General features: G+C 41.4%; 1 protein-coding gene and 1 non-coding gene across 2 annotated transcripts; both read left to right on the top strand.

Annotated features, from left to right (window-relative positions):
* Window positions 1–2,178: 2,178 nt before the first annotated feature.
* HSPA9 (heat shock protein family A (Hsp70) member 9) lies at window positions 2,179–21,021 on the top strand. The gene is made up of 17 exons (XM_066388184.1): window positions 2,179–2,363; window positions 3,718–3,776; window positions 4,011–4,098; window positions 6,234–6,415; window positions 7,176–7,300; window positions 7,859–7,932; window positions 8,029–8,135; window positions 8,682–8,844; window positions 9,274–9,366; window positions 13,913–14,122; window positions 15,540–15,767; window positions 16,710–16,814; window positions 18,562–18,679; window positions 19,087–19,181; window positions 19,541–19,633; window positions 19,827–19,967; window positions 20,274–21,021. The coding sequence occupies exons 1-17, from the start codon at window positions 2,283–2,285 to the stop codon at window positions 20,349–20,351; spliced, it is 2,040 nt and encodes a 679-aa protein (XP_066244281.1). The 5' UTR covers window positions 2,179–2,282; the 3' UTR covers window positions 20,352–21,021.
* LOC136377876 (small nucleolar RNA SNORD63) lies at window positions 14,610–14,684 on the top strand. The gene has a single exon (XR_010746491.1). It is a non-coding gene; the product is annotated as a small nucleolar RNA SNORD63 (small nucleolar RNA).
* Window positions 21,022–22,839: the final 1,818 nt, after the last annotated feature.

The raw sequence follows: 22,839 nt of genomic DNA, 5'->3' as shown, positions 1-22,839 counted from the left end.
TATTTAATTACTATAACATTGTAGTATTACTACAACATTTGTAACTTGGATGACCTCAGCAAAGTCTACCTCTGAGGGAATTTTTTAAAATGTAAGAAATGGGTGTCAAGTAGACTAGGGAAGATAGTATAATAGGAACTAACATGGGGGGGGGGGCTTTTTTAAAAAAAAGAATTTGTATAATCTACAACCAGTGTTGTCTTCTAGTTTCTTACTTCCACTTTCATACCCATCACAATGTAAACTCTCCAGTTATCTTTTCTTCCCCAATTTCCACCAACATTTCCTTCATAATTCTTCACACAGTGACCACTTACTAGTGGACTATCTTTTTTATTTTGAAATAGCACTTTAAATCAGTGGTCCCCAAACTATGCCATGCGCCCCCCCCCCCCCGCACTTCCGGAAGGGGCACCTCTTTCATTGGTGGTCAGTGAGAGGAGCATAGTTCCCATTGAAACACTGGTCAGTTTGTTGATTTAAATTTACTTGTTCTTTATTTTAAATATTGTATTTGTTCCCGTTTTGTTTTTTTACTTTAAAATAAGATATGTGGCCTGACCTGTGGTGACGCAGTGGATAAAGCGTCGACCTGGAAATGCTGAGGTCTGGAAATGCTGAGGTCGCCGGTTCAAAACCCTGGACTTGCCTGGTCAAGGCACATATGGGAGTTGATGCTTCCAGCTCCTCCCCCCCTTCTCTCTCTCTCTGTCTCTTCTCTCTCTCTCTCTGTCTCTCCCTCGCCTCTCTAAAATGAATTAAAAAAAATTATTTAAAAAAAGAAGATATGTGCACTGTGAAGAGGGATTTGTTCATAGTTCTTTTTATAGTCCGGCCCTCCAACGGTCTGAGGGACAGTGAACCCGCCCCCTGTGTAAAAAGTTTGGGGACCCCTGCTTTAAAGCTTAGAGGACAAATAGCTTCATTTGCCAAATCAAACTCAAGCTGTGATCAGTGAATTCATGTTTTTTCACAGTATTCTCACTACATGGAAGTGTCTGACACATGGTGGGCACTGCAGAACATATTTGTTGAATCAATGAATTAATTATTTTTCTTAATTCCTGGCCTGTGGGGACGTAGTGGACAAAGCCTCAACCTGGAATGCTGAGGTCCCCAGTTTGAAAGTCTAGGCTTGCTGGGTCAAGACACAACAATGAACAACTAAAGTGAAGCAACTATATGAGTTGACACTTCTTGCTTCACCCACTCCCCTCTGTAAAATTGATAAAAATAAAATCTTTCAAAAAAACAAAAAATCTGAAACTGGTCACAGCGCCGTGGCCATTGCATCTTGTTACAGAACCTATAGCCTGGGCCTAGCAAGCAGCACAAGGTTTGCGATGGACCTGAGGAGTCTCAGTAAGACCCAGCACAGCCCAGCGAAGGAAAAGCCTTAATACAGTATTTTTTCTGCGGGTTTGCATGATAATCAGCCTAATATAACCCAATGCGCTGTGGGAACGGAGATCCCTGTGATAAAATATAGAATGAATTTGCCGAAGGTCTGAGTCTTCAGCTGTTTCAAGTTACTGCAATACGGACAGCCAACCAGAAAATGAATATAAAGGATTGAGACGAGCAACAATTGTTGTGAACCTGATATTTACACTGAACAAATACCCAGGACAAAATGGCGCCCTCCGCGTGGAACGGGAACAGGAAAAACGTCCCCGCGCGAGAAATGTACATACGCCCGGGATCATTCCCGTCTACGTTGGGCCCAAACTCTCAAGCGCCCGAGCATCCAATGAGGATTATAGTTAGACTCCACCCACGTTTTCCGCCACTATCTGAGCACATGCGCTCCAGGCACTCAGCAAGATGCCTACTACGCAAGCGCAAGACGTCCGTTCTCTCACGCAACTGACGCAAGGAGCCTGTAATAATTTCGCAATTCATCCCGTGTGACCTTGAACCTTTGTAGCCTCCGAGGACCGGGACTGTCCAAGGTATTGCCTTTATAACTCTCTTAGTCCTCTCGCCGCTCACTGAGCTCATACATGCCTCAGCCAGGACGGAAGGACATACTTTTTCAACCATCATGATTTGGAGCGTACCAGCCCGTACGCCCTGACTCCAGGGGCGGCGGTCAGATAGTTTCTGGTCAGGCAGTGCAGGCGGCGCCTCAGCGGAAGAGCGGGCCTCCAGGTCCCAGCAACCAACCCCGCCCTGCCACCCCACGTGGTTGGAGGTTTCCAGAAACGTTTTCCCTGTCGCGCTGCGCAGCTCTCGGCTGTTTGAGTGTGTGTTTGCTCTCTCGCAGTTAACATTTAGCCGCCATGATAAGCGCCAGCCGAGCTGCGGCATCCCGTCTCGTCGGCGCTGCAGGCTCCCGGGGCCCCTCGGTCGTCCGCCACCAGGTAGGACTCTGCCAGGCCTTCCCCGATGGGCTCGCGGCTCACGGTCTCGGGCTTTGCAGCAGTGGGCTGCGCGCCCTTCGGGGTCAGTCCTTTGGTAGAGACTAGTGGGAAAGAAGATGACGGGCCTTCCCTTAACCAAGGTTGCCGGCTCAAGGCTTATTTCAGGACTTTGCCTATGCGTCTCGGGCCTTGCTGAGTCTCACCCCTTGCCAGCGTGGAGTCTTTATTTCACGAGGTAGCGGATAGTGGTCAGTTCTGAAGCTGATTGGATGTTTGGCCTTGGCGAGGGACGCAGTTCTAGTTAGGGAGAACCGCTGTTCTAGTCTGTACTCTCACCTACGAATCGGAGACAACTGTCCTCTGTGAAATACAGTGTGTGCAAAGACTCCTTTGCTACGATGAAATGAAAGAAGAAAACATCTTAGTAAATAAAAAAATTAAAATAAAACAGTTCCGAGGCTTTTGCTTAAGAATGTTTGTGTAGTTAGTTCCACAGAGTCTTTGGGGTAAAATTGCTATTATTTCAGAAAAAGTCGGCAGATTAGGTGAAGGCCATAGTGCTCCTTACTGTATAAGAGCAAAAACATACGTCTTTGGAGAACTGTAGTTGTCTCCCTGCTCTCTTGTAGGATTAAAGGAGGGCTTGGAAGTAGCCTGAGGTTCGGTAGTAACAAAGGTCTTTCTTTGATCCTGGTTGAAGGCCACTCCTGAAAAAAAAAATTTTTTTTCTAAACTGATTCCACAAGATTTCTAATCCTATCCCTTTAAAGCAGTTGTTTGGCAAGGTCAGGGAAAATGTCTCTAAATAATTTTATATTTATACTTGCAATACACACATGTATATATAGGTCTTAGATGTAAACTGCTCCTGACAACGAACTTGAGAAGTTTCTGAGTAATATTTTGTAATGCAGTGATTCACAACCAGGGGCAGTTTTGTCTCCCCACAGGACATTTGACAATGTCTGGAGATAATATTGTCACAAGTCGGGGAGCCATGCTACTGGTTTCTAGTGGTAGAGGCCCAGTATGCTGCTAAACATCTTACAATGCACAGGACAGACCCCCTTCCCTAATAAATATTTGGTTCAAAATCAGTTATGTCAGGGTTGAGAAACCATATCGTAATTGAGTTGAGACTATTTTATACTTGCTTTTATTTATTTTTATCTGATTTATTTGGAGAACTCATACCTTATTAAATTTGTTGGTACAGTGCTTTTTATACATGAAATACTTTATCTCAGTATACTTCAAACATAATAGCCACATTCATTTGTTCTTCAGAATAACTGGAACAAGCTTACATTTTCATGCATAGTAATGGCTGGTGCAATTTCTTTTTCTTTTTTAGGATGGTTGGAATGGCCTTAGTCATGAGGCTTTTAGAATTGTTTCAAGGCGGGATTATGCGTAAGTGGAACTTCATTTCTTTTGAGAAATAAATAGTAAACCCCCAACAGTGGTCTCTAGATTTTTGCTTAACAATTCTAATTCTGTTCAGGAAATAATGACACATCTATATTTATTTGCAGATTATGTAATTATTACTATTCTTATAGTATCAGATATTTTCCTATGTATTTCTATAACTATTTTGGAGAGCACTATTTAAATAACTGTATCATTGTTTTAAATGTCTTACAGATCAGAAGCCATCAAGGGAGCAGTTGTTGGTATTGATTTGGGTACTACCAACTCTTGTGTGGCAGTTATGGAAGGTAAACAAGCAAAGGTGAGCATGATTGGAAGCTCTGGATCATGTAATGGTAGCTAGTACCCAATTTGGAATTCTGTGTCCTTCAGCTTAAAGGGACATTTTAAAAGCTTGTAAGTTTTTAAGATCTTTGTGCTTATTTTCATGGTGCTGATAACTGAATGGATTTGACTTCCCAGGATTTAAGTGTGTCCTCTTGGACTACTGAGTTACCATTACACCCATTAGGATGGCTTGCAAATGGATTACAGGTTACTTCTGTAATCAGTCCTGCACTTTTGTGAATCAGTTCAACCAAGGTTGTAGATGCAGAATAGTCTAGAAGCAAGTGGAACTCCACATAACACATGGGCTGAAGCCCAAGTAAACCATGTTCATAGGAGCTTTCTGCTTTGGTAGAGGCTATTTAACAGAAGCCTCCTTAATCTTTTTTTTTTCTTTTTCTTTTTTATGACAGACAGAGCGAGGGGCAGGCAGGCAGGCAGGGAGAGAGATAAGAAGCATCAGTTCTTTTTTGTGGCTCCTTAGTTTCGTTAGTTATTCATTGATTGCTTTCTCATCTGTGCCTTGACCAGGGGCTACAGCAGAGCAAGTGACCCCTTGCTCAAACCAGCAACCTCAGGGTTTCAAACCTGGGTCCTCTGCATCCAGTTCAACGCTCTATTCACTGTGCCACCGCCTGGTCAGGCACTTTTTTTTTTTTAATTAATTTATTTTTTTTTTTACAGAGACAGAGTGAGTCAGAGAGAGGGATAGACAGGGACAGACAGACAGGAGCAGAGAGAGATGAGAAGCATCAATCATTAGTTTTTCATTGCGTGTTGGAACACCTTAGTTGTTCAGTGATTGCTTTCTCATATGTGCCTTGACCGCCGGCCTTCAGCAAACTGAGTAACCCCTTGTTGGAACCAGCGACCTTGGGTTCAAGCTGGTGGGCTTTTCCTCAAACCAGATGAGCCCGCACTCAAGCTGGTGACCTCGGGGTCTCGAACCCGGGTCCTCTGCATCCCAGTTCGACACTATCCACTGTGCCACTGCCTGGTCAGGCTGGTCAGGCACTTTTTACATGAAACCTTTATCCCACTGTGATTCAGTTCTTAAGAGGACCTGGGATTCTTTATTTATTTTATTTATTTATTTTTTAAATAGAACAACTGTATCTTGAAGTGATAAGTGCAGATAATTGGTTTTTATTGTTGATCTGTGAATTTAATGATTTTTTTTTTTAATATTATTCTGAAGTCGAAAATGGGGAGGCAGTCAGACAGACTCCCGCATGCGCCCAACCGGGATCCACCCGGCATGCCCACCAGGGGACGATGCTCTGTTGCAACCAGAGCCATTCTAGCGCCTGAGGCAGAGGCCATGGAGCCATCCTCAGCGCCCGGGCCATCTTGGCTCCAATGGAGCCTTGGCTGCGGGAGGGGAAGAGAGACAGAGAGGAAGGAGAAGGGGAGGGGTGGAGAAGCAGATGGGCGCCTCTCCGCACTCAAGCTGGCGATCTCGGGCTCTTCAACCTGGGTCCTTCCGCATCCCAGTCCGATGCTCTATCCACTGTGCCACCGCCTGGTCAGGCCTGAAACTTTTAAAAAAAAAACACAAGAGAGAGAATGACAGACGGGAAGGGAGAGGGATGAGAAGCATCAACTCGTTGTGGCACTTTGGTGGTTTCATTGATTGCTTTCTAATACATGCCTTGATGGATGGGGGGGCGCTCTTGCCAGTGACCTCTTGCTCAAGCTGGCGACCTTGGGGTCATGTCTATCATCCCAAGTCAGTGCTCTATCCACTGCGCCACTGCCTGGTCAGACCATGCCTAAAACTTTTAGCCATTACAAAAATATTGGGAAGTAGATTTAATTCTCCTGGAAGGAAAGATTCCTTTGGTCCTACATTGACTATGAAAGATCTGATTTATATACTGTATTTTTTTCTGTAGTTTTTGGTTGTTTCAAAGTCAAGGACTAAATATGTTTTAAATACCTATTATTTCTAGCAGAAAGTATTTCTGTATCAGCATTCACAGTAGAAAAGTGTGACCATTAGTATTCTTGAGAATTTGTTTTGCGATTTGGCATCAGTTATAAATCACGGATACAGAGACACTAGGGTGACTAGAACCTCATTCTCTGTCTTTACTTCGGGTGTTTTAGGTGCTGGAGAATGCTGAAGGTGCCAGAACCACCCCTTCAGTTGTGGCCTTTACAGCAGATGGTGAGCGACTTGTTGGCATGCCGGCCAAGCGACAGGCTGTCACCAACCCAAACAACACATTCTATGCCACTAAGCGTCTTATTGGCCGACGATATGATGACCCTGAAGTCCAGAAAGACATGTGAGTAATTGCAAAGGTCACAAGAAAAATCTTTTTATTAGGACCCCTGGAGCACCTTACCTTAGTTATTTTACATGTCCCTGAGGGCAAGCCCTACCCCTGCCAAAAGGTTATCTCCTTTAAAAATTATTTTGGCTCCACAGATTAGGTCTTTGCTTTATATAGACATGGTCTATGAAGGTTTGGCTGATCATTCTTGGGTCATTTAAATTGTTGTTAAACTCATAAGGCAGATAGTGGTCCAGGCTCCATCAGGTGCTGATCAGATATGTTTTCAAGATTTGTCCATGTTGTGGCATATATCAATACTTGGTTACCTTTTATGGCCAAATAATATTCCATTGTGTGGGTATATACTACATTTTGTTTATCCCCTTACAGTTAATGGGCACTTGGGTTGTTTTCAGTTCTCAGTTATTATAAATAATGTTGCCATAATTACTTGCATACAGGTTTTTGTGTGTATATGTTTTCATTTCTCCTGGCTATACACCTAGTAATGGAATTACTGAGCCATATGGTGGTGTTAACTAACCGTTTCCCAAAGCAGCTGCACAAATCTTTTGTTTGGTGAGAAGTCCAGAGTGTTCAGGTTTCACCAGTATGTTTACTTACCAAAGGTTTTCATTGCATGAATTTGAAGTTCTCATTGGCCATGGATCTCTTGGGATGGAGGGTGGATATTCATGGTGTATGGTGGTAACTTTGTTGTGGATTGCACTGGCATGTTTTTTCAAATGTAACTTTTTGTGTCTTGCAGTAAAAATGTACCCTTTAAAATTGTTCGTGCCTCCAATGGTGATGCCTGGGTTGAAGCTCACGGAAAACTCTATTCCCCAAGTCAGATTGGAGCATTTGTGTTGATGAAGATGAAAGAGACTGCAGGTAAGAAGGTATAGTTCACATCTGGGAAAGTGCCAAGAACTGGGTGATTTCTCTGAGATCACTAGCTTTCGTACTCTTGTGTCCCTTGGATGATTCTGATGGCTTTCATACAGAAAACCTTAGGAATGGCAAAACTTTGTTGTTATTCATACTTTCCCTGCAGATTAAATATATCTGCCAAGTTTTCGTGATGGTGGCTTTCTTCTTTTTTTCCAGTAGAGTAGTAGTGTATTGAAAGTCAAAGGACTACACAGTAAGCTTTTGTCTGTTAGGCAGAACTTCCTATTTGAAGAAACTAGTGGCTATTTTAAGTCATTCTAGTTGGTGAACCTTCACTAAAGTGTTAAAGGTGAGGTCTTGGTTTTTAATCAGTATCTTTAATTGGAGTGTTTTCCTGCAGGATCTCTACATTTTAGATCACGTGCTGAAAAACATTAATGAATGCTATTTGTGGCTACAAGAGGATGACATAGGTTGTTAGGGCTACATTAGTAATTCTGTTACCTATTTCACCTGACAGACGCTCATGATTGGATTCTTTCCTTGATTCTTTTCCAGAAAATTACTTGGGGCATACAGCAAAAAATGCTGTGATCACAGTCCCAGCTTATTTCAATGACTCTCAAAGACAGGTTAGTCATTTAGTATTTTTATTTAGGAAAGTAGTGGTACCTGGGACACAAAAGTAAAAAATGCTTTTTTTTTCTTTTTTCTTTTCTTTTTTTTAGGCCACTAAGGATGCTGGCCAGATTGCTGGACTCAATGTGCTTCGGGTGATTAATGAGCCCACAGCTGCTGCTCTGGCTTATGGTCTAGACAAATCTGAAGACAAAGTGTGAGTCTGTACAGTAAACTCCACCAGGACTTATCCAGTCATCTTCATTTCATAGTGAATGAACCTTGTATTTAGAATAAAAATGGACTGCCTTGATTTGTTAAAAGCTATATAATTTGTGATTTTCATTCAAGACTTTTGGTTTTTTTCCCCCTTTGGTATGTATGTTGACAGGTATTTATCCAAAAGAGTGGTTGAGTGCTGTTGATTTTACTTTTATTTTTTATTTATTTATTTATTTATTTTTTGTTGTTGATTTTACTTTTAAATGAATTTCTTTCATTTCAACTGTATGTGTACTTGGCCCGTAACTGTTAGGACCATATGTTAATACAAATGTTACTTAGCAGTTATCGGATTTCATAATAATTACACCTTGGGGAAAATATCCAAGTTTATATTCATTTACTGAAATACGTAGTGGTATAGGCTCTTATCATATACTGGTCAAATATATTTTCAAGGTTTGTCTATGATGTGTAGTATGTATTAATACTTTGTTACCTTTTGTTCCTTAAGGCCCTCTTTTTTTTTCTTTCTTTCTAGCATTGCTGTATATGACTTAGGTGGTGGAACTTTTGATATTTCTGTCCTGGAAATTCAGAAAGGAGTATTTGAAGTGAAGTCCACCAATGGAGACACTTTCTTAGGTGGTGAAGATTTTGACCAGGCCTTGCTACAACACATTGTAAAGGAGTTTAAAAGAGAGGTTAGTTACAAGTGTGGTTAATATATAGATATGAGGGTAGTGGAAATTTCCTTGTTCAGATTGCTGCCTTCATGGGTAGACTTAACTATTCTGGTTATTGTAGCTTCAGAGTGGGAATAAACAATAGATTGAAAGCATATGGCACTCTGTGTGTAATATTGGAAAAGGAATTCTGGGAACTCCTTTTATTGAGCTAGAAGAATCCTGTGGCTGAAAGAACTGAAATCACTTGAGCCCTCTGGCTCTAGGCACAGATAACTTTTAGATTAGGTTTTCTTTTGCCTACAGATTTTTAAAGGTAATAAGTAATTTATGCTTATTTATAAAGGTATGTATGGCTTTACTTTATGCTGTTTACAGCTTATCACTGAAATTTAAGTAGTAGTTATCACCTCATTAATATTAGTTTTGTGTGTTTTCACTTCGTAGACAGGAGTTGATTTGACCAAAGACAACATGGCGCTTCAGAGAGTTCGGGAAGCTGCTGAAAAGGCTAAATGTGAACTCTCCTCATCTGTACAGGTGAGACATAGATAAATGCCAGCAGTCTTTATGGGTCTTTTTAGCCTGAGCTTTACTTGAATGGCATATTTTAAATGCCTTAAGGCTTTCTGGTTGGTGGTAAAAAAACAAACACAAAAGAAAAAACTTCCCTAGTTCTTTTTTTTTTTTTTTTTTTTAATGGACTAGCTTAATTTGTTAACTGTCCAAATAAGTTACACATACTAGAGCTAAAATCTAGGCTAGCACTGTTCAATATTAGAATTGCTAGCCTGTAAATACTAGACTTTCAGAACTGCCACTCAAGATAACCTCTTTGTGTGAGTCACTGATTGTCTCTCATTTAATTTAATTATTTGGATCACCAATCTAGAAAGGGAGCTGTGAAACCTGGCTGAAGGCTCGGGTTTATTTTTATTTTTTAATTTTTTTTTTAAATGTCAGATTATTTTCTTTAAAGATTTTTTTTTTTGGCATGATATATTCTTTTAAATTTTATTTATTTGTTTTTTACAGAGACAGAGTGAGTCAGAGAGAAGGATAGACAGGGACAGACAGGAACTGAGAGAGATGAGAAGCATCAATCATTAGTTTTTCATTGCGAGTTGCAACACCTTAGTTCATTGATTACTTTCTTATATGTGCCTTGACCGTGGGCCTTCAGCAGACCGAGTAACCCCTTGCTACACCTGAGCAAGTTTTTCCCTTTGGGCATCAGATTTGCTCAGCATCTGCTTAAGGTATCAGCTTGTATTTCGTTTCTGAGAGATGAGGCTGCACGTCGTCTTAATCACTAGAATAGAATTGTAGAAAGCATGTTAGATCCAGGTCAGAGACGATGCAAGGTGGAAGGCATGAGGTGTAATTCTGAGGTATTGGGTGGCAGCAGAGACACAGAGCCTATGACTACATTAGTTGTCAGTTTGATTACCTTCTGGGAGGGGAAGAGGTATTAACCTTCAGTAAAACCTGGATTTTTTTTTTTTTTTAAGTAGCTGTAAGGAGTAACAAAGTTGTACAAAGTCACCCATGACATTGATGGTGTTGCTTTGTTTCCTGCTAGTAGAGTGGCAGAACTTGGCATGATAGGTAGGGTTGCAGTTGAAATATTGTGGGACTGCAAGAGAATAGCTTAGAATTCTTCCTAGAGATCTTATACTTCCTGGAAGGAAAGGTTGGTATTAGCATGGCTGTACAGTAAGTCCTCACCTAACATCATCAATAGGTTCTCCACCTTTAAGCAAAATGTTGTATAAGGAAACTAGTTTTACCATATGTTAATTGATAAAAATGAGTTAAATTCCTATGACATTTTATCACTGTTATAACACAATGTTTTTATTCAAAGGCCTGCTGTATCCTGTTGATAGGTATTTGGATTGTTTTCCAACCTCTTGCTATTTACATTGACTATCCTTGTACATTAATGTTCTTGCATGTGTGATTGTAAATCTGTAGGATAAATTCTGAGAAACATCCTAATGAAGTTCAATGTGGTAGGGGAGGTGGGCATTATTTAGAACATTATATTAAACATCAGACCAGAGGTATCAAAATAAGAGTGGCTCTACAAGTAAACTGCTAGGATTCAAGTCCTATTTCATCATCTCAAGCATTGTGACCTTGGATGGATTACTTAACATTTCTGTCTTATCTATAGAATGAAAATAATAGTGCCACTTTCTCCCTTAAAATTGTAAGGATTACTAAATTAACATATCATACATGTGTAACATGCTTAGGACAATGTATAATAAGTAATAAGTACTCTAAATGTAAGCTATTATTAGTGTGATAAAAAAGGTAAATTTAGCTTGTCATAGAGGAGGAGCCTGATGGTTGTCAGAGCTGTTTGACATAACGAGGAGAGCTTCTGAAAGGTGAATTAATCAGGAAAAGATAATGGGTCAAATAAGAGGGACTGGGGTGAAACCCAAAGTGCAGACAGGCAGGAAGAGCATGGGACATGAGGCTGGAGTCTTTATAGATTTGTGATTTGGCATCTGTCCTGAAATGAGTGAGTGTAAACCACTGAAAACATGCTGTGTGGGGCAGTAACATGGTCAGGTCTGGATTTATGAAAAGCACTTTGGCCGAGGTGGAGTGGAGTTTTCAGTGGGGAGAGGTTCTGTGACGGAGGTCAGCCTGAGTGGATGTGGGAAGCCACTGGGAGGCTATTTGTAGTAGATAGACCCTGTGGTGAGAGAGGATTTGGTCTAGAGTGACAGTGGGAGGTACTAGGTTGGATTTGAGAAAGATGAAGGACAGAACTTTGTCGTGAAGGGTTTTTCACATGGTCACTAATTTTAACAATGTCTGGCACTACACGAATACAGTAGCCACATGTGGGTGGTTAAAATTAAGTAAAATTTTAAAATTCTATTCCTCAGTTGTACTATCTGTATCTCAGATGCTCAGCCTGAATTGAACAGCACAGATTATAGAAATTTCTGTTGGATTATGTTGGTTTGGATGATTAAATTCTATTTTCTGGTTTAGGTTATTGACATTTTGCAAAGAAGGAAAGAAATTGTCAATGGTGTTCTTTAAGGCAGTACCCAGTAACACTATATTGCTAGAGAAGGTGAGCCAACTTTCACTGTTTATTAAGCAGTTTAGTAGTTCCAAGTACTTTACCTGAAGAAAGGTGGTTTAAGGATTTCTTCCCCTTCATCTTGATTCCCTGCTGGCTGTGCTTTAATGTGAAGTTAGAGGAGAGGCATAAGGAATTCTGTTCCTGAGGATCTACCCCTCGGATGCCTGTTTCAGCATGTTTAGTGATGAGTTTTGTTAGTCTAAATAATTATAATCTATGCCTTATTAGGATTTATTAAATAATGAATATTACATGGTGTGACTGTGGCTATGTTCGCTGCTCTGTGGATGTGATGTTGGTAAAGTCAGTCCTTGTAATTCTCTCTAAGCATTTCTGTTTATAGCTGTCTAACTATCTTCCTGAAACTTACAAAACCCTGGCTTGGTGGTAAGTTATTTGATTCAGAGCATACTATTGATGGGTTTTTTTGTTTCTGTTTTTTTTTTTTTAACAGAGACACAGAGAGTCAGAGAGAGGGATAGACGGGGACAGACAGACAGGAACAGAGAGATGAGAAGCATCAATCATCAGTTTTTTGTTGCGACACCTTAGTTGTTCATTGATTGCTTTCTCATATGTTCCTTGACCACGGGCCTTCAGCAGACCGAGTAACCCCTTGCTCAAGCCAGCGACCTTGGATCCAAGCTGGTGAGCTTTTGGTCAAACCAGATGAGCCCGCGCTCAGGCTGGTGACCTCGGGGTCTCGAACCTGGGTCCTCGGCATCCCAGTCTGACGCTCTATCCACTGTGCCACCGCCTGGTCAGGCCATTGATGGGTTTTTTTCATGCACATGGAATTTTTTAAAACTTGGTGGAGAAAAACAAGTGTAGTTTTTAATACACAGGGTGGGACTAAAGTAGGTTTGCAGTTGTTTATATGGAAAATAATACATTAATAACAAGCATAAACTATGTTTCATGTACTCACAATTGTAGATGTACTTTTGCCCACCCTGTATATTTATTTTTATTTTTATTTTTTTCCACCCTGTATATTTAGTGTTAGAATGTTTATCTCCTGAACAGAGTTTTTTCTGCTTCTCTACTCTGTACTTCATTATTTAATAATAGATGCTCTAGTGTTTACCTTTGGAAAGATAAGAGGTTGAATCTTAAAGAGGCAGTCTCTTTTTGGTGGCTGTTCCTTTAGAGTGGGTATAACCACTATGGCATTCAGTCTTAGTTTTTTTTGTTGTTGTTGTTTTTGTTTTATTTATATTTATTTATTTTCCAGAGACAGAGAGTCAGAGAGAGCGATAGATAGGGACAGACAGACAGGAACAAAGAGAGATGAGAAGCATCAATCATTAGTTTTTTGTTGAGACACCTTAGTTGTTCATGGATTGCTTTCTCATATATGCCTTGACCGTGGGGCTACAGCAGACCAAGTAACCCCTTGCTCAAGCTAACGACCTTGGATTCTAGCTGGTGAGCTTTGCTCAAACCAGTTGAGCCCGCGCTCAAGCTGGAGACCTCGAGGTCTCGAACCTGGGTCTTCTGCATCCCAGTTCGACACTCTATCCACTGCGTCACCGCCTGGTCAGGCCAGTTTTTAATTAAATAAGAAACTTCACGATGGCCCTGGCCACTTGGCTCAGTGGTAGAGCGTCAGCCTGGCATGTGGAAGTCCTGGGTTTAATTCCCAGCCAGGGCACACAGGAGAAGCGCCCATCTGCTTCTCCACCCTTCCCCTTCTCCTTTTTCTCTCTCTCTCCCCCTTTCACAGCCAAGGCTCCATTGGAGCAACATTGACTCTGGTGCTGAGGATGGCTCATGGCCTCTGCCTCAGGCGCTAGAATGGCTCTGGTTGCTACAGCAACGGCCCAGATGGGCAGAGCATCGCCCCCTTCTGGGCATGCCGGGTGGATCCCAGTGGCATGTGGGAGTCTGTTCCCTGCTTTGCACTTCAGAAAAATACAAAAAGAAAGAAAAAGAAACTTCACAACTACTGGTCTTCTGTTTCCTTTGCAGACCGACATCAATTTGCCATATCTTACAATGGATGCTTCTGGACCTAAGCATTTGAATATGAAGCTGACCCGGGCTCAGTTTGAGGGGATCGTCATCGATCTAATCAAGAGGACCATTGCCCCATGCCAAAAAGCCATGCAGGATGCAGAAGTCAGCAAGAGTGACATAGGAGAAGTGATTCTTGTTGGTGGCATGACTAGAATGCCCAAGGTATAGATGGACTCATGAAATTCTCAACATGGAGAGGAGAGAGGGCTGGCACATAATATACTGCTCAAAAAATTTAGGGGATATTTCAAAATGAATATGAAGCTGTAAAATATCCCCTAATTTTTGTGAGCATTGTATATATTTTCTTATGGCTTATGGGACAGATGGCTTATGATGTGTAGGGACATGAATATGTGGCCTTTCATCCACAGTAGCCCTGATGAATTTTTGCCCTAATTAAGAATTATTTTTAGCCTCTTTTTAAAATCCAAGGGTATAAGAAAAAGGAATAGGAAGGGCAAAGTGTCATTGGGGTGGTAGCAGAAAGAATCCTGAACTGAAGTCTGCAGAATTTTAGGAATGAATGTTTGCAGTCAGAGATAGCTTAAAACCTTGGTACTAATGAGCCTCCATGAGGCAGTATTAGGCGTATGTCTTTGCAGCATAGTGTTCAGAGTTTCTCATTGTATCTCTTCAACAAAGATATGTGCGGTGATGCATTCTGTTCATCAACACATCATGCTGAAAAGACAGGTGTGTAGAAAGCTAACGACTGAGCACAGAACCTGTTGAAGATGCACTTCTTTATAGCTTTCATAGAATTATTTTGGGCCTTCATGTTTTCTTAATTTTTTTGAGTACATGCTCTTAGGAAAATACGCACAGAATAAATCAGGAGAGAAAAAGAGAGGCTGTGGACCAGAAAGATACCTTTATGTTGACAAATTATTCCAGATGCTATTTAAGTAGTATTTTTCCCTAACATTAGTAATAAGGGGTGGGGGGTGGGGGGCAAGGAAGAACATGTCCCACATTAGCACTAGTGTTGTCATTGTGTATCCACCACTTCTTGGATGTTGGTTTTACAGATAACATAGAAGAGGACTTAGACTATGTAATTTCTGAGTCACCATGCCTTGTACCCTCTATTTCTTTTAATCTTTTTATTTTGAAATTAAAGTTAATGAGTGACATTGATCAATAAGAATACATAGGTTTCTGGTGAACATCTCTATAGCATTTGAACTGTTGGTTGCATTGTGTGCCCATCACCCAAAGTCAACTCATTTTCTGTCACATTGTTGTCCCTCTATATTCCCCTTTCTCCCCAACCCCACACCCTCTATTTCTAATTTAATGTGTTGTGTGGGAAATTAGATGACAAAAATTCTTTCCAAATTTACAAGGACTATGAATGAGCTGTCATGTAAGAAAAGTATATGAGTGTTACCTACATGATACACTCAGATTATTAACAAGAATTCAACTAAAATACTACAGTAATTTGAGTGGAACTCTTAGATCTGAAGTAACTTGTCCTTTGATTTGCTGTGGTCTTGGGACACGTGTTCTGTCTCCCTTCCTGGGCAGTTAGTTGCTTTGAGTAGTGGGTGACAGTTTTTTTCTTGATACTCAGGTTCAGCAGACTGTGCAGGATCTCTTTGGCCGAGCCCCAAGTAAAGCTGTTAATCCTGATGAGGCTGTGGCCATTGGAGCTGCCATTCAGGGAGGTGTGTTGGCTGGTGATGTTACAGATGTGCTGCTCCTGGATGTCACTCCCCTTTCTCTGGGTATTGAGACTCTGGGAGGTGTATTTACCAAACTTATTAACAGGAACACCACTATTCCAACCAAGAAAAGCCAGGTAAGAGCCTCCACTCTCTACCTAGTCACAGAGATACCAGGGTCTGGGAGGGATGTGATTGCAGCCACCTTTGTGAGCTTTTCTGGGAAATGTTTTGTTTATAGTCCATACTAGGTGAATGTGGGTGGTAAGACTGATGTTTTCTCTCTTTTTTTTTTTTCCAATTAGCAGCTGAATTGTGCCTTGGATAAACCTCTGGCTCAAACTACCACTGCATAGATCTCAATCATTTTTTTTAGTTTGTTCCTGGAAAAATTCTCTTTGCTGGTTAGCTGATAGTGATGATTGTAGGGAAGACATTAATAGTCTCCGTTAATAACCTGCCAAAAGGAGCGTCATCATTTGGGACTAAATTCCCTATACTCTTTGTTGTCAAAGGAAGTAAAAATAGTGGTGGGGCCAAGACTGTGGAATGTGCTTCTGTTCATGGTGAACAGTGGATGGCCTGGGGTGCCAAGTCAGGGCTATCTGGACAATGCCTTGGGTCTTGGATTAAGTATTTTCCCTGATTTTCTAAATTTTTATGTTTTAATGAAAAACTGGCTATTGCTATATTTGTGTGGTGATGTGTTGCCAACACATCATTCTGAAGGTGTGGTGACTTCCTGTGACGAGCAGAAAATACATGTCCTGTCTCTGACGTATTTCCCCAGATGAGCATGTTTCAATGTCCCATTTTTTTTAGCTCCTCCTCTTAAGGCCGCCTGTGCCAATGCTGCATCTTTGTATGATGCGTTTGCTTAGCAGAAACAGTAGCCATCACATGACCTTTTGCTATGCTAATCCTACTCGTTTCCCAGCAAAGACATAAATCTTTGTTCTGAAAATAGTGTACATTAGGATTCTTCCACTGTTGGGGTATGAATATCTCTTTGGCTTATACTTTGTGTTAGGCAAGTAGTTTAATTAGACTGCCAACCCAGGAAGTTTCTTTTTCTCTAGGTGTTTTCTACTGCTGCTGATGGTCAGACTCAAGTGGAGATTAAAGTGTGTCAGGGTGAGAGAGAGATGGCTGGAGACAACAAACTTCTTGGACAGTTTACTTTGGTGGGTATTGGGAATCCTAAATATGTTCCTCATTCTTTTAATTTATTTTTTATTTTTTTATTTTTATTTTATTCATTCATTTTTAGAGAGGAGAGGGAGAGAGAGGAGAGAGAGACAGAGAGAGAGAAGGGGGGAGGAGCTGGAAGCATCAACTCCCATATGTGCCTTGACCAGGCAAGCCCAGGGTTTCGAACCGGCGGCCTCAGCATTCCAGGTCGACGCTTTATCCACTGCGCCACCACAGGTCAGGCTGTTCCTCATTCTTTTATACTGTAAAGTTAGACTGTATTCTAACCCTTATTAGTAGTACCATAAACTGCTGAAGCACTCTGTTAACAGTATACATACAAATTCTGCAACTGGATAAACCTTGGCTTGAGTTTTTACTTGAAAGCCTTGCTTGTGTTATAAGAGCTTTAAGAATAGTATGCCTGGGCCCTGGCCGGTTGGCTCAGTGGTAGAGCGTCGGCCTAGCGTGCGGAGGTCCCGGGTTCGATTCCCGGCCAGGGCATACAGGAGAGGCGCCCATCTGCTTCTCCACCCCTCCCCCTCTCCTTCCTCTCTCTCTCTTCCCCTCCCGCAGCCGAGGCTCCATTGGAGCAAAGATGGCCCGGGCGCTGGGGATGGCTCCGTGACCTCTGCCCCGGGCGCTAGAGTGGCTCTGGTCTAGGCAGAGTGATGCCCTGGATGGGTGGAGCATTGCCCCCTGGTGGGCGTGCCAGGTGGATCCCGGTCGGGCGCATGCGAAGTCTGTCTGACTGCCTCCCCGTTTCCAGCTTCAGAAAAATACACACACACACACACAAAAAAAAGAATAGTATGCCTGGCCTGACCTGTGGTGGTGCAGTGGGTAAGGATTGACCTGGAATGCTGAGGGCATCAGTTCAAAACCCTGGGCTTCTCCAGTGAAGGCACATATGAGAAGCAACTATTATGAGTTGATGCTTCCCACTTCTCCCTCCTGCCCCCCCCCTCTCTCTCTTTAAAAAAATTAGTATTTAAATAAATTTAAAAAAATATTATGTCTGACCAGATGGTGGTGCAATAGATAGAGTGTCGGCCTGGGATGCTGAATACCCAGGTTTAAAACCCTGAGGCTGCTGGCTTGAGCGTCTCGTTACCCTTGAATGTGGGCATTGCTGGCTTGAGTGTGGGGTCTTAGAAGATAGGACCCCATGTTCGCTGGCTTGAGCATGGGGCCACTGACTTGGCTGGAGCCCCCCTCCTCCCAGTCAAGGCATATGAGAAAGCAATCAGTGAACAACTAAGGTGCCACAACTATGAGTTGATGCTTCTCATCTCCCTCCCTTCCTGTCTCTTGCTTCCAAATAAATTATTATAAGAGACAGGGAAATGTTCATAGATAATACTAATTAGAAGAATTACTGGCTACTAATTTAAGACACATTGATACTGGCTTCCAGTTAGCATTGTTTTTTGTTTCTTGGTGAGATAAACAGTGAGGGAGAGTTTGCTCTTGCTATAATATATGTGCCCCCAGGTACATAAGCCATTATGGTTACTTGCTACAGCTAACCTTAACTGGTATGAGCCCTATTCATTTTAGGTAGCAATGGAACTAAACTACTACCTTTACTTATAAACTTGTTTTTGTATAATTAAGCAAAGTTATAGCTTGCTCTTACCTGGAACCAAGTGACTTGTTCCCCAGAAGACTACAGGTTTGGAACTACAGCACTGGATCTCTTTGTGAAGGAGTTTCGTTTACTCTATTTGCTTATTTTAGATTGGAATTCCCCCAGCCCCTCGTGGAGTCCCTCAGATTGAAGTTACATTTGATATTGATGCCAATGGGATCGTACATGTTTCTGCCAAAGATAAGGGTACAGGACGTGAGCAGCAGAGTAAGTTTCCTCATTTATCAGACTGTTAAGAGTGAGGTGAAGGACCTTAGAGTTCCTTTATGTGGGGAACATGACCTTCTAGAATAGATTATGCATGTCTTTTCTCACCACCTTGGGAGATGAGTCCTCTTTACCCCTTTTCTCCTCAGTTATCAGATTCACATCGACAGATGTGTTTCAGAAAATAGGCAGTGGATTGCTGAAGTTTGGGTAGGTAGGCGAGACAGTTGGTCGTTGTATACATCATACCCTTGGTTTCTCTGCTTATTGTAGGACAACAGGGTATTCCTCTTCATAATTCACATCAAGATTGGCTATTTTGAGCAGTATTTTCTTTTTTAAATGCAGTAGATGATGAGATATGTAATTTTAACCTGAAGTAATGAAATGCTTTCTTTTCCCTGTAGTTGTGATCCAGTCTTCCGGTGGGTTAAGCAAAGATGATATTGAAAATATGGTTAAAAATGCAGAGAAATATGCTGAAGAAGACAGACGAAAGAAGGTGATTAACACATTTCTGCCTTTTCAGCAGGAAGGTGAAAGAGGGAGCTTGGACATTTGTCATTGATCTTATATCTTCTGTTATCCTCATCTATCCCTTCTCCCCTTTGCTCATAACTATGTGGAATGCCTTTATTTTGTATTTTCAGTTTTCCCATGTTAATTCTTATGTTATAAAATCCAGCTAAAATCTGTTATCAACATTTCAGACTACCTCAGACCACCACAGTGATTTTTTTCCCCATTTATGTTTTTATTCTGTAACAATATGCAGCAGAGTAAGCATGTTGTTTTTCTCAGTGAGATAGATGTTCAGCGAAACAACAATGGGGAAGTCTTCCAATTTTCCATTTCTCTTAGGAACGAGTTGAAGCAGTTAATATGGCTGAGGGAATCATCCATGATACAGAAAGCAAGATGGAAGAATTCAAGGACCAATTGCCTGCTGATGAGGTGAGCCCTCTTTTATAATGGAATAGTTCATGAAGTTGAGAGGCATTGTAACCAGTGTTAATGAGGTTTTATCTGTCTGTGTGCATCTTGGTAGGAATTTAGTTTTTAAGAAATGTTTCTGAATATTTCTGCTTCATGTAATGGAACAGGAAACCCAGAAAAAGGGAGGGATTTGTTTCATTTTGTTTTTAAGTGCAACAAGCTAAAAGAAGAGATTTCCAAAATGAGGGAGCTCCTGGCTCGAAAAGATAGTGAAACTGGAGAAAACATAAGGCAGGCAGCATCTTCCCTTCAGCAAGCATCACTGAAGCTCTTCGAAATGGCATACAAAAAGGTATAAGGACAAAAGGGTCTTTTGCTTCTAACTTGAAACTTGATGTAACTGCTGTTGATTATCCTCACGAGTGGCTCCCAACATAGCCATTTATAAAACTGGGAGTACTGAAAATATCCTTCTTGGCTTTACTTTGGAAGGGAGAGAGGGTGGGGTCAAAGGGAAGGAGACAGAAACCATCAGTAGTGTATAAGGAGGGAAGAAGGGTGGAATAGGTGGGATATGGCTTCTCGTTTTATAGGTCATCAGTGAGCAAGCTGTCAGTCTTAACATTAAATGAATGGCTATCCAATGTTTTCTTAACAGATGGCCTCTGAACGAGAAGGCTCTGGAAGTTCTGGCACCGGGGAACAAAAGGAAGATCAAAAAGAGGAGAAACAGTAATGGCAGTAAATGTTGGAGACAGATAACATATGACGCTTGGGAGTGAAGGGACTTCCTGAGCAGAAATAGGCAAACTTCAGTCTTACTGTGTTTTTGCAGTATCCTATATATAATTTCCTTAATATGTAAATTTAGTGACTCTAAGCTAATGATCATTTAATGAGTGATAATGCCAGCAGTACAAAGCTCACAATGTCCTATCCCTAGCCTATCGTTTTTCAGCTGCACGTAAAAGGGAAGATGATTTATTGATCATTATAAAGACTTTACATTGTTTTGTGCTGAAGTAGCCATATTTCCAAGGGGTGAAACCATCCCACACACCACAATGAAGGTAGTCAGTGATAGACCTAGAATGAAACTTATCTGGGGATAAGATACTTAAGTATTGTTGTACCAGCCTGTATGTACTTGGCATCCTTCAACTGAGGCCTTGCAAGGCAAGCCCGCCCTGTCACATTCAGAGATAGAGCAGGGGAAGCTAGGTTGATGGAAAACCTAAGCTAAATATTTATGTTAGGTACAGTTTTTGAAACAAGGTCATAAGGCTTCCTAATTTTCCTATGGTGTACTTTTATAGCTACCTTCTGGCCTTTGTCTGGCACCTGTATCCTTGATTGTTCTTTTTGATCCATTCTGGACTTTTTAAAAAAATAAACATGAAAAGCATTTTGATCTCCTGTTTGTGAGGGGTGAGGCTCTGAGATTTAGCTTTGATAATATAACATGCATCATACTTTCCAATTCCCTGACCTAGGGTCACTCAGGTAAAACACAGGATTTGGAAAGGCTGGTATAATGAAATAATTAGCATGTCACCAAGGACAAGTCTGGTTCTGAGGGTTTTGGGTTTTTTCCTCTTAGAGCCCCATCTTTTGTTTGGAATGTTAAAAGGCTAGACTTTGATCTAGCATGAAAACGGGCTACTCTTTCCTGGTTGCTTTCAGTTCCAAGTAGCTTTATTAATATAAGTCTAGTAATAAATCCTAAGGTACAAGTATAGTGGCTTGGTAATATTAGGTACCAAGTCTTTCCATATTTTTGCTTTCATCCTCAGTGTCTTATTTTGTCCTTAATTCTGATGTAGTTCTAATTACCGAGTGTTGACAACTTCAGAAGCTTAAAGGTGACTGCATCTTTCTTGTATCTCAGTTAAGGGTTGAGACTTAGTCCCCAAAAGTCTTCCAACAGACTTCCCCCTCATGTCATGGATTACTGTTGTATGCAGTGCCTCAAAGAATCTTAATCAAGAACATGGGGCTCAGATCCCTTCAGAGGTAATGCCTCCTTTTATTTTGTGGTGAAAGTATAAATGAAATTCATATATTATATACTTTAAAAATCAACACAAGGCTCTAATGTGAAGGACATTGTTTACATGATAATTACATTCCTGGAAAATTGTTCATTAACACCCATGTAACTACTTCTTGAGAGTCATAAAAAATAAATTCTAGGCTCAAGTTCTCAGCCACGTGAACAAGTGGGAACTTTGTGGGATGTGAAGTAATTCTTTATGAAGGATTGTTTTGTGCTGTGTTGTTGAAACGTTTAGCGTTGGCCCTTGTCCACTAAATACCTCTAATATCTCTTAATCACTGTGATAACTAAGCCCTTCAAGGATTTCCAAAGTACCCTAAATAAGAACTACTGGCTTATATGATTCAAGATCTGTCCTTGGAAGAGTACCCAAACATCCCCTGAACAATATGGGTTCTATTAGGAAGGAAGGAGAGTCTAGAGCAGCTTGGATAGGTACCCACAACTGTCAAGCTTCCCAAAGTGCAGTAAATGCAGCAGTATTCCAGTTACAGACCAATAAAACTCATATTGGTGCAGCCTTGAAAAACAGATTTTTATTCAGATACAGTCTCCCTTTTATGACAAGTGCTTGAATATTGAATAGGTCCCAAAAGAAACCTTGTAATGAACAAATCTTAGCTACCTTCAAAGTACATCCAGGACCATCATCTCCAAAGCTACAACTCAGTGTAAGTTACTACTTGGATTATTACAAGTACTTTCCCAGAACTTAAAATGACCTTGCTCCTGCTTTCCCACAGCACTTAGCAGTCAGAGGCCTAATAGGCTTCATGTGATCAGGCCCCTCACTGCCTCTTTCTTCCTACCCTCCAACTATTTTACTTTGTAGTCTCTGTTCTCCCTTGCTGGAAAGGCCCCCCACCTTTCACTTGGCCCACCTCACCTTTTTCCTCAAGTCCTTGCCATTGAATCTTTTACCCTTCTCTGCTCTTTTCCTTGGCAATTACCACATATTTGTTTCTCCTTCCCCCACTGCTATGGTCTGAATTTCTGTGTCCCCCAGTCCCATATCCATATGTTGAAATCCTAACCTCGCCCTGGCCGGTTGGCCTAGCGTGCGGAGGACCCGGGTTCGATTCCCAGCCAGGGCACACAGGAGAAGCGCCCATTTGCTTCTCCACCCCTCCGCCGCACCTTCCTCTCTGTCTCTCTCTTCCCCTCCCGC

This window comes from Saccopteryx leptura, chromosome 6, assembly GCF_036850995.1.
Source record: "Saccopteryx leptura isolate mSacLep1 chromosome 6, mSacLep1_pri_phased_curated, whole genome shotgun sequence".
In the NCBI taxonomy this organism is placed as follows: Eukaryota; Metazoa; Chordata; class Mammalia; order Chiroptera; family Emballonuridae; genus Saccopteryx; species Saccopteryx leptura.
This window is presented reverse-complemented; position numbering and strand designations above follow the sequence as displayed.

What these genes read in the sequence shown, in the direction of transcription:
- HSPA9 (XM_066388184.1), top strand. Translation starts at nt 2,283, where the DNA reads ATGATAAGCGCCAGCCGAGCTGCGGCATCCCGTCTCGTCGGCGCTGCA. An exon ending in CCTGAAGTCCAGAAAGACAT is followed by an intron (nt 6,416 to 7,175) that starts GTGAGTAATTGC and finishes TGTGTCTTGCAG; the next exon opens with TAAAAATGTACCCTTTAAAA. An exon ending in TACAGGACGTGAGCAGCAGA is followed by an intron (nt 18,680 to 19,086) that starts GTAAGTTTCCTC and finishes TTTTCCCTGTAG; the next exon opens with TTGTGATCCAGTCTTCCGGT.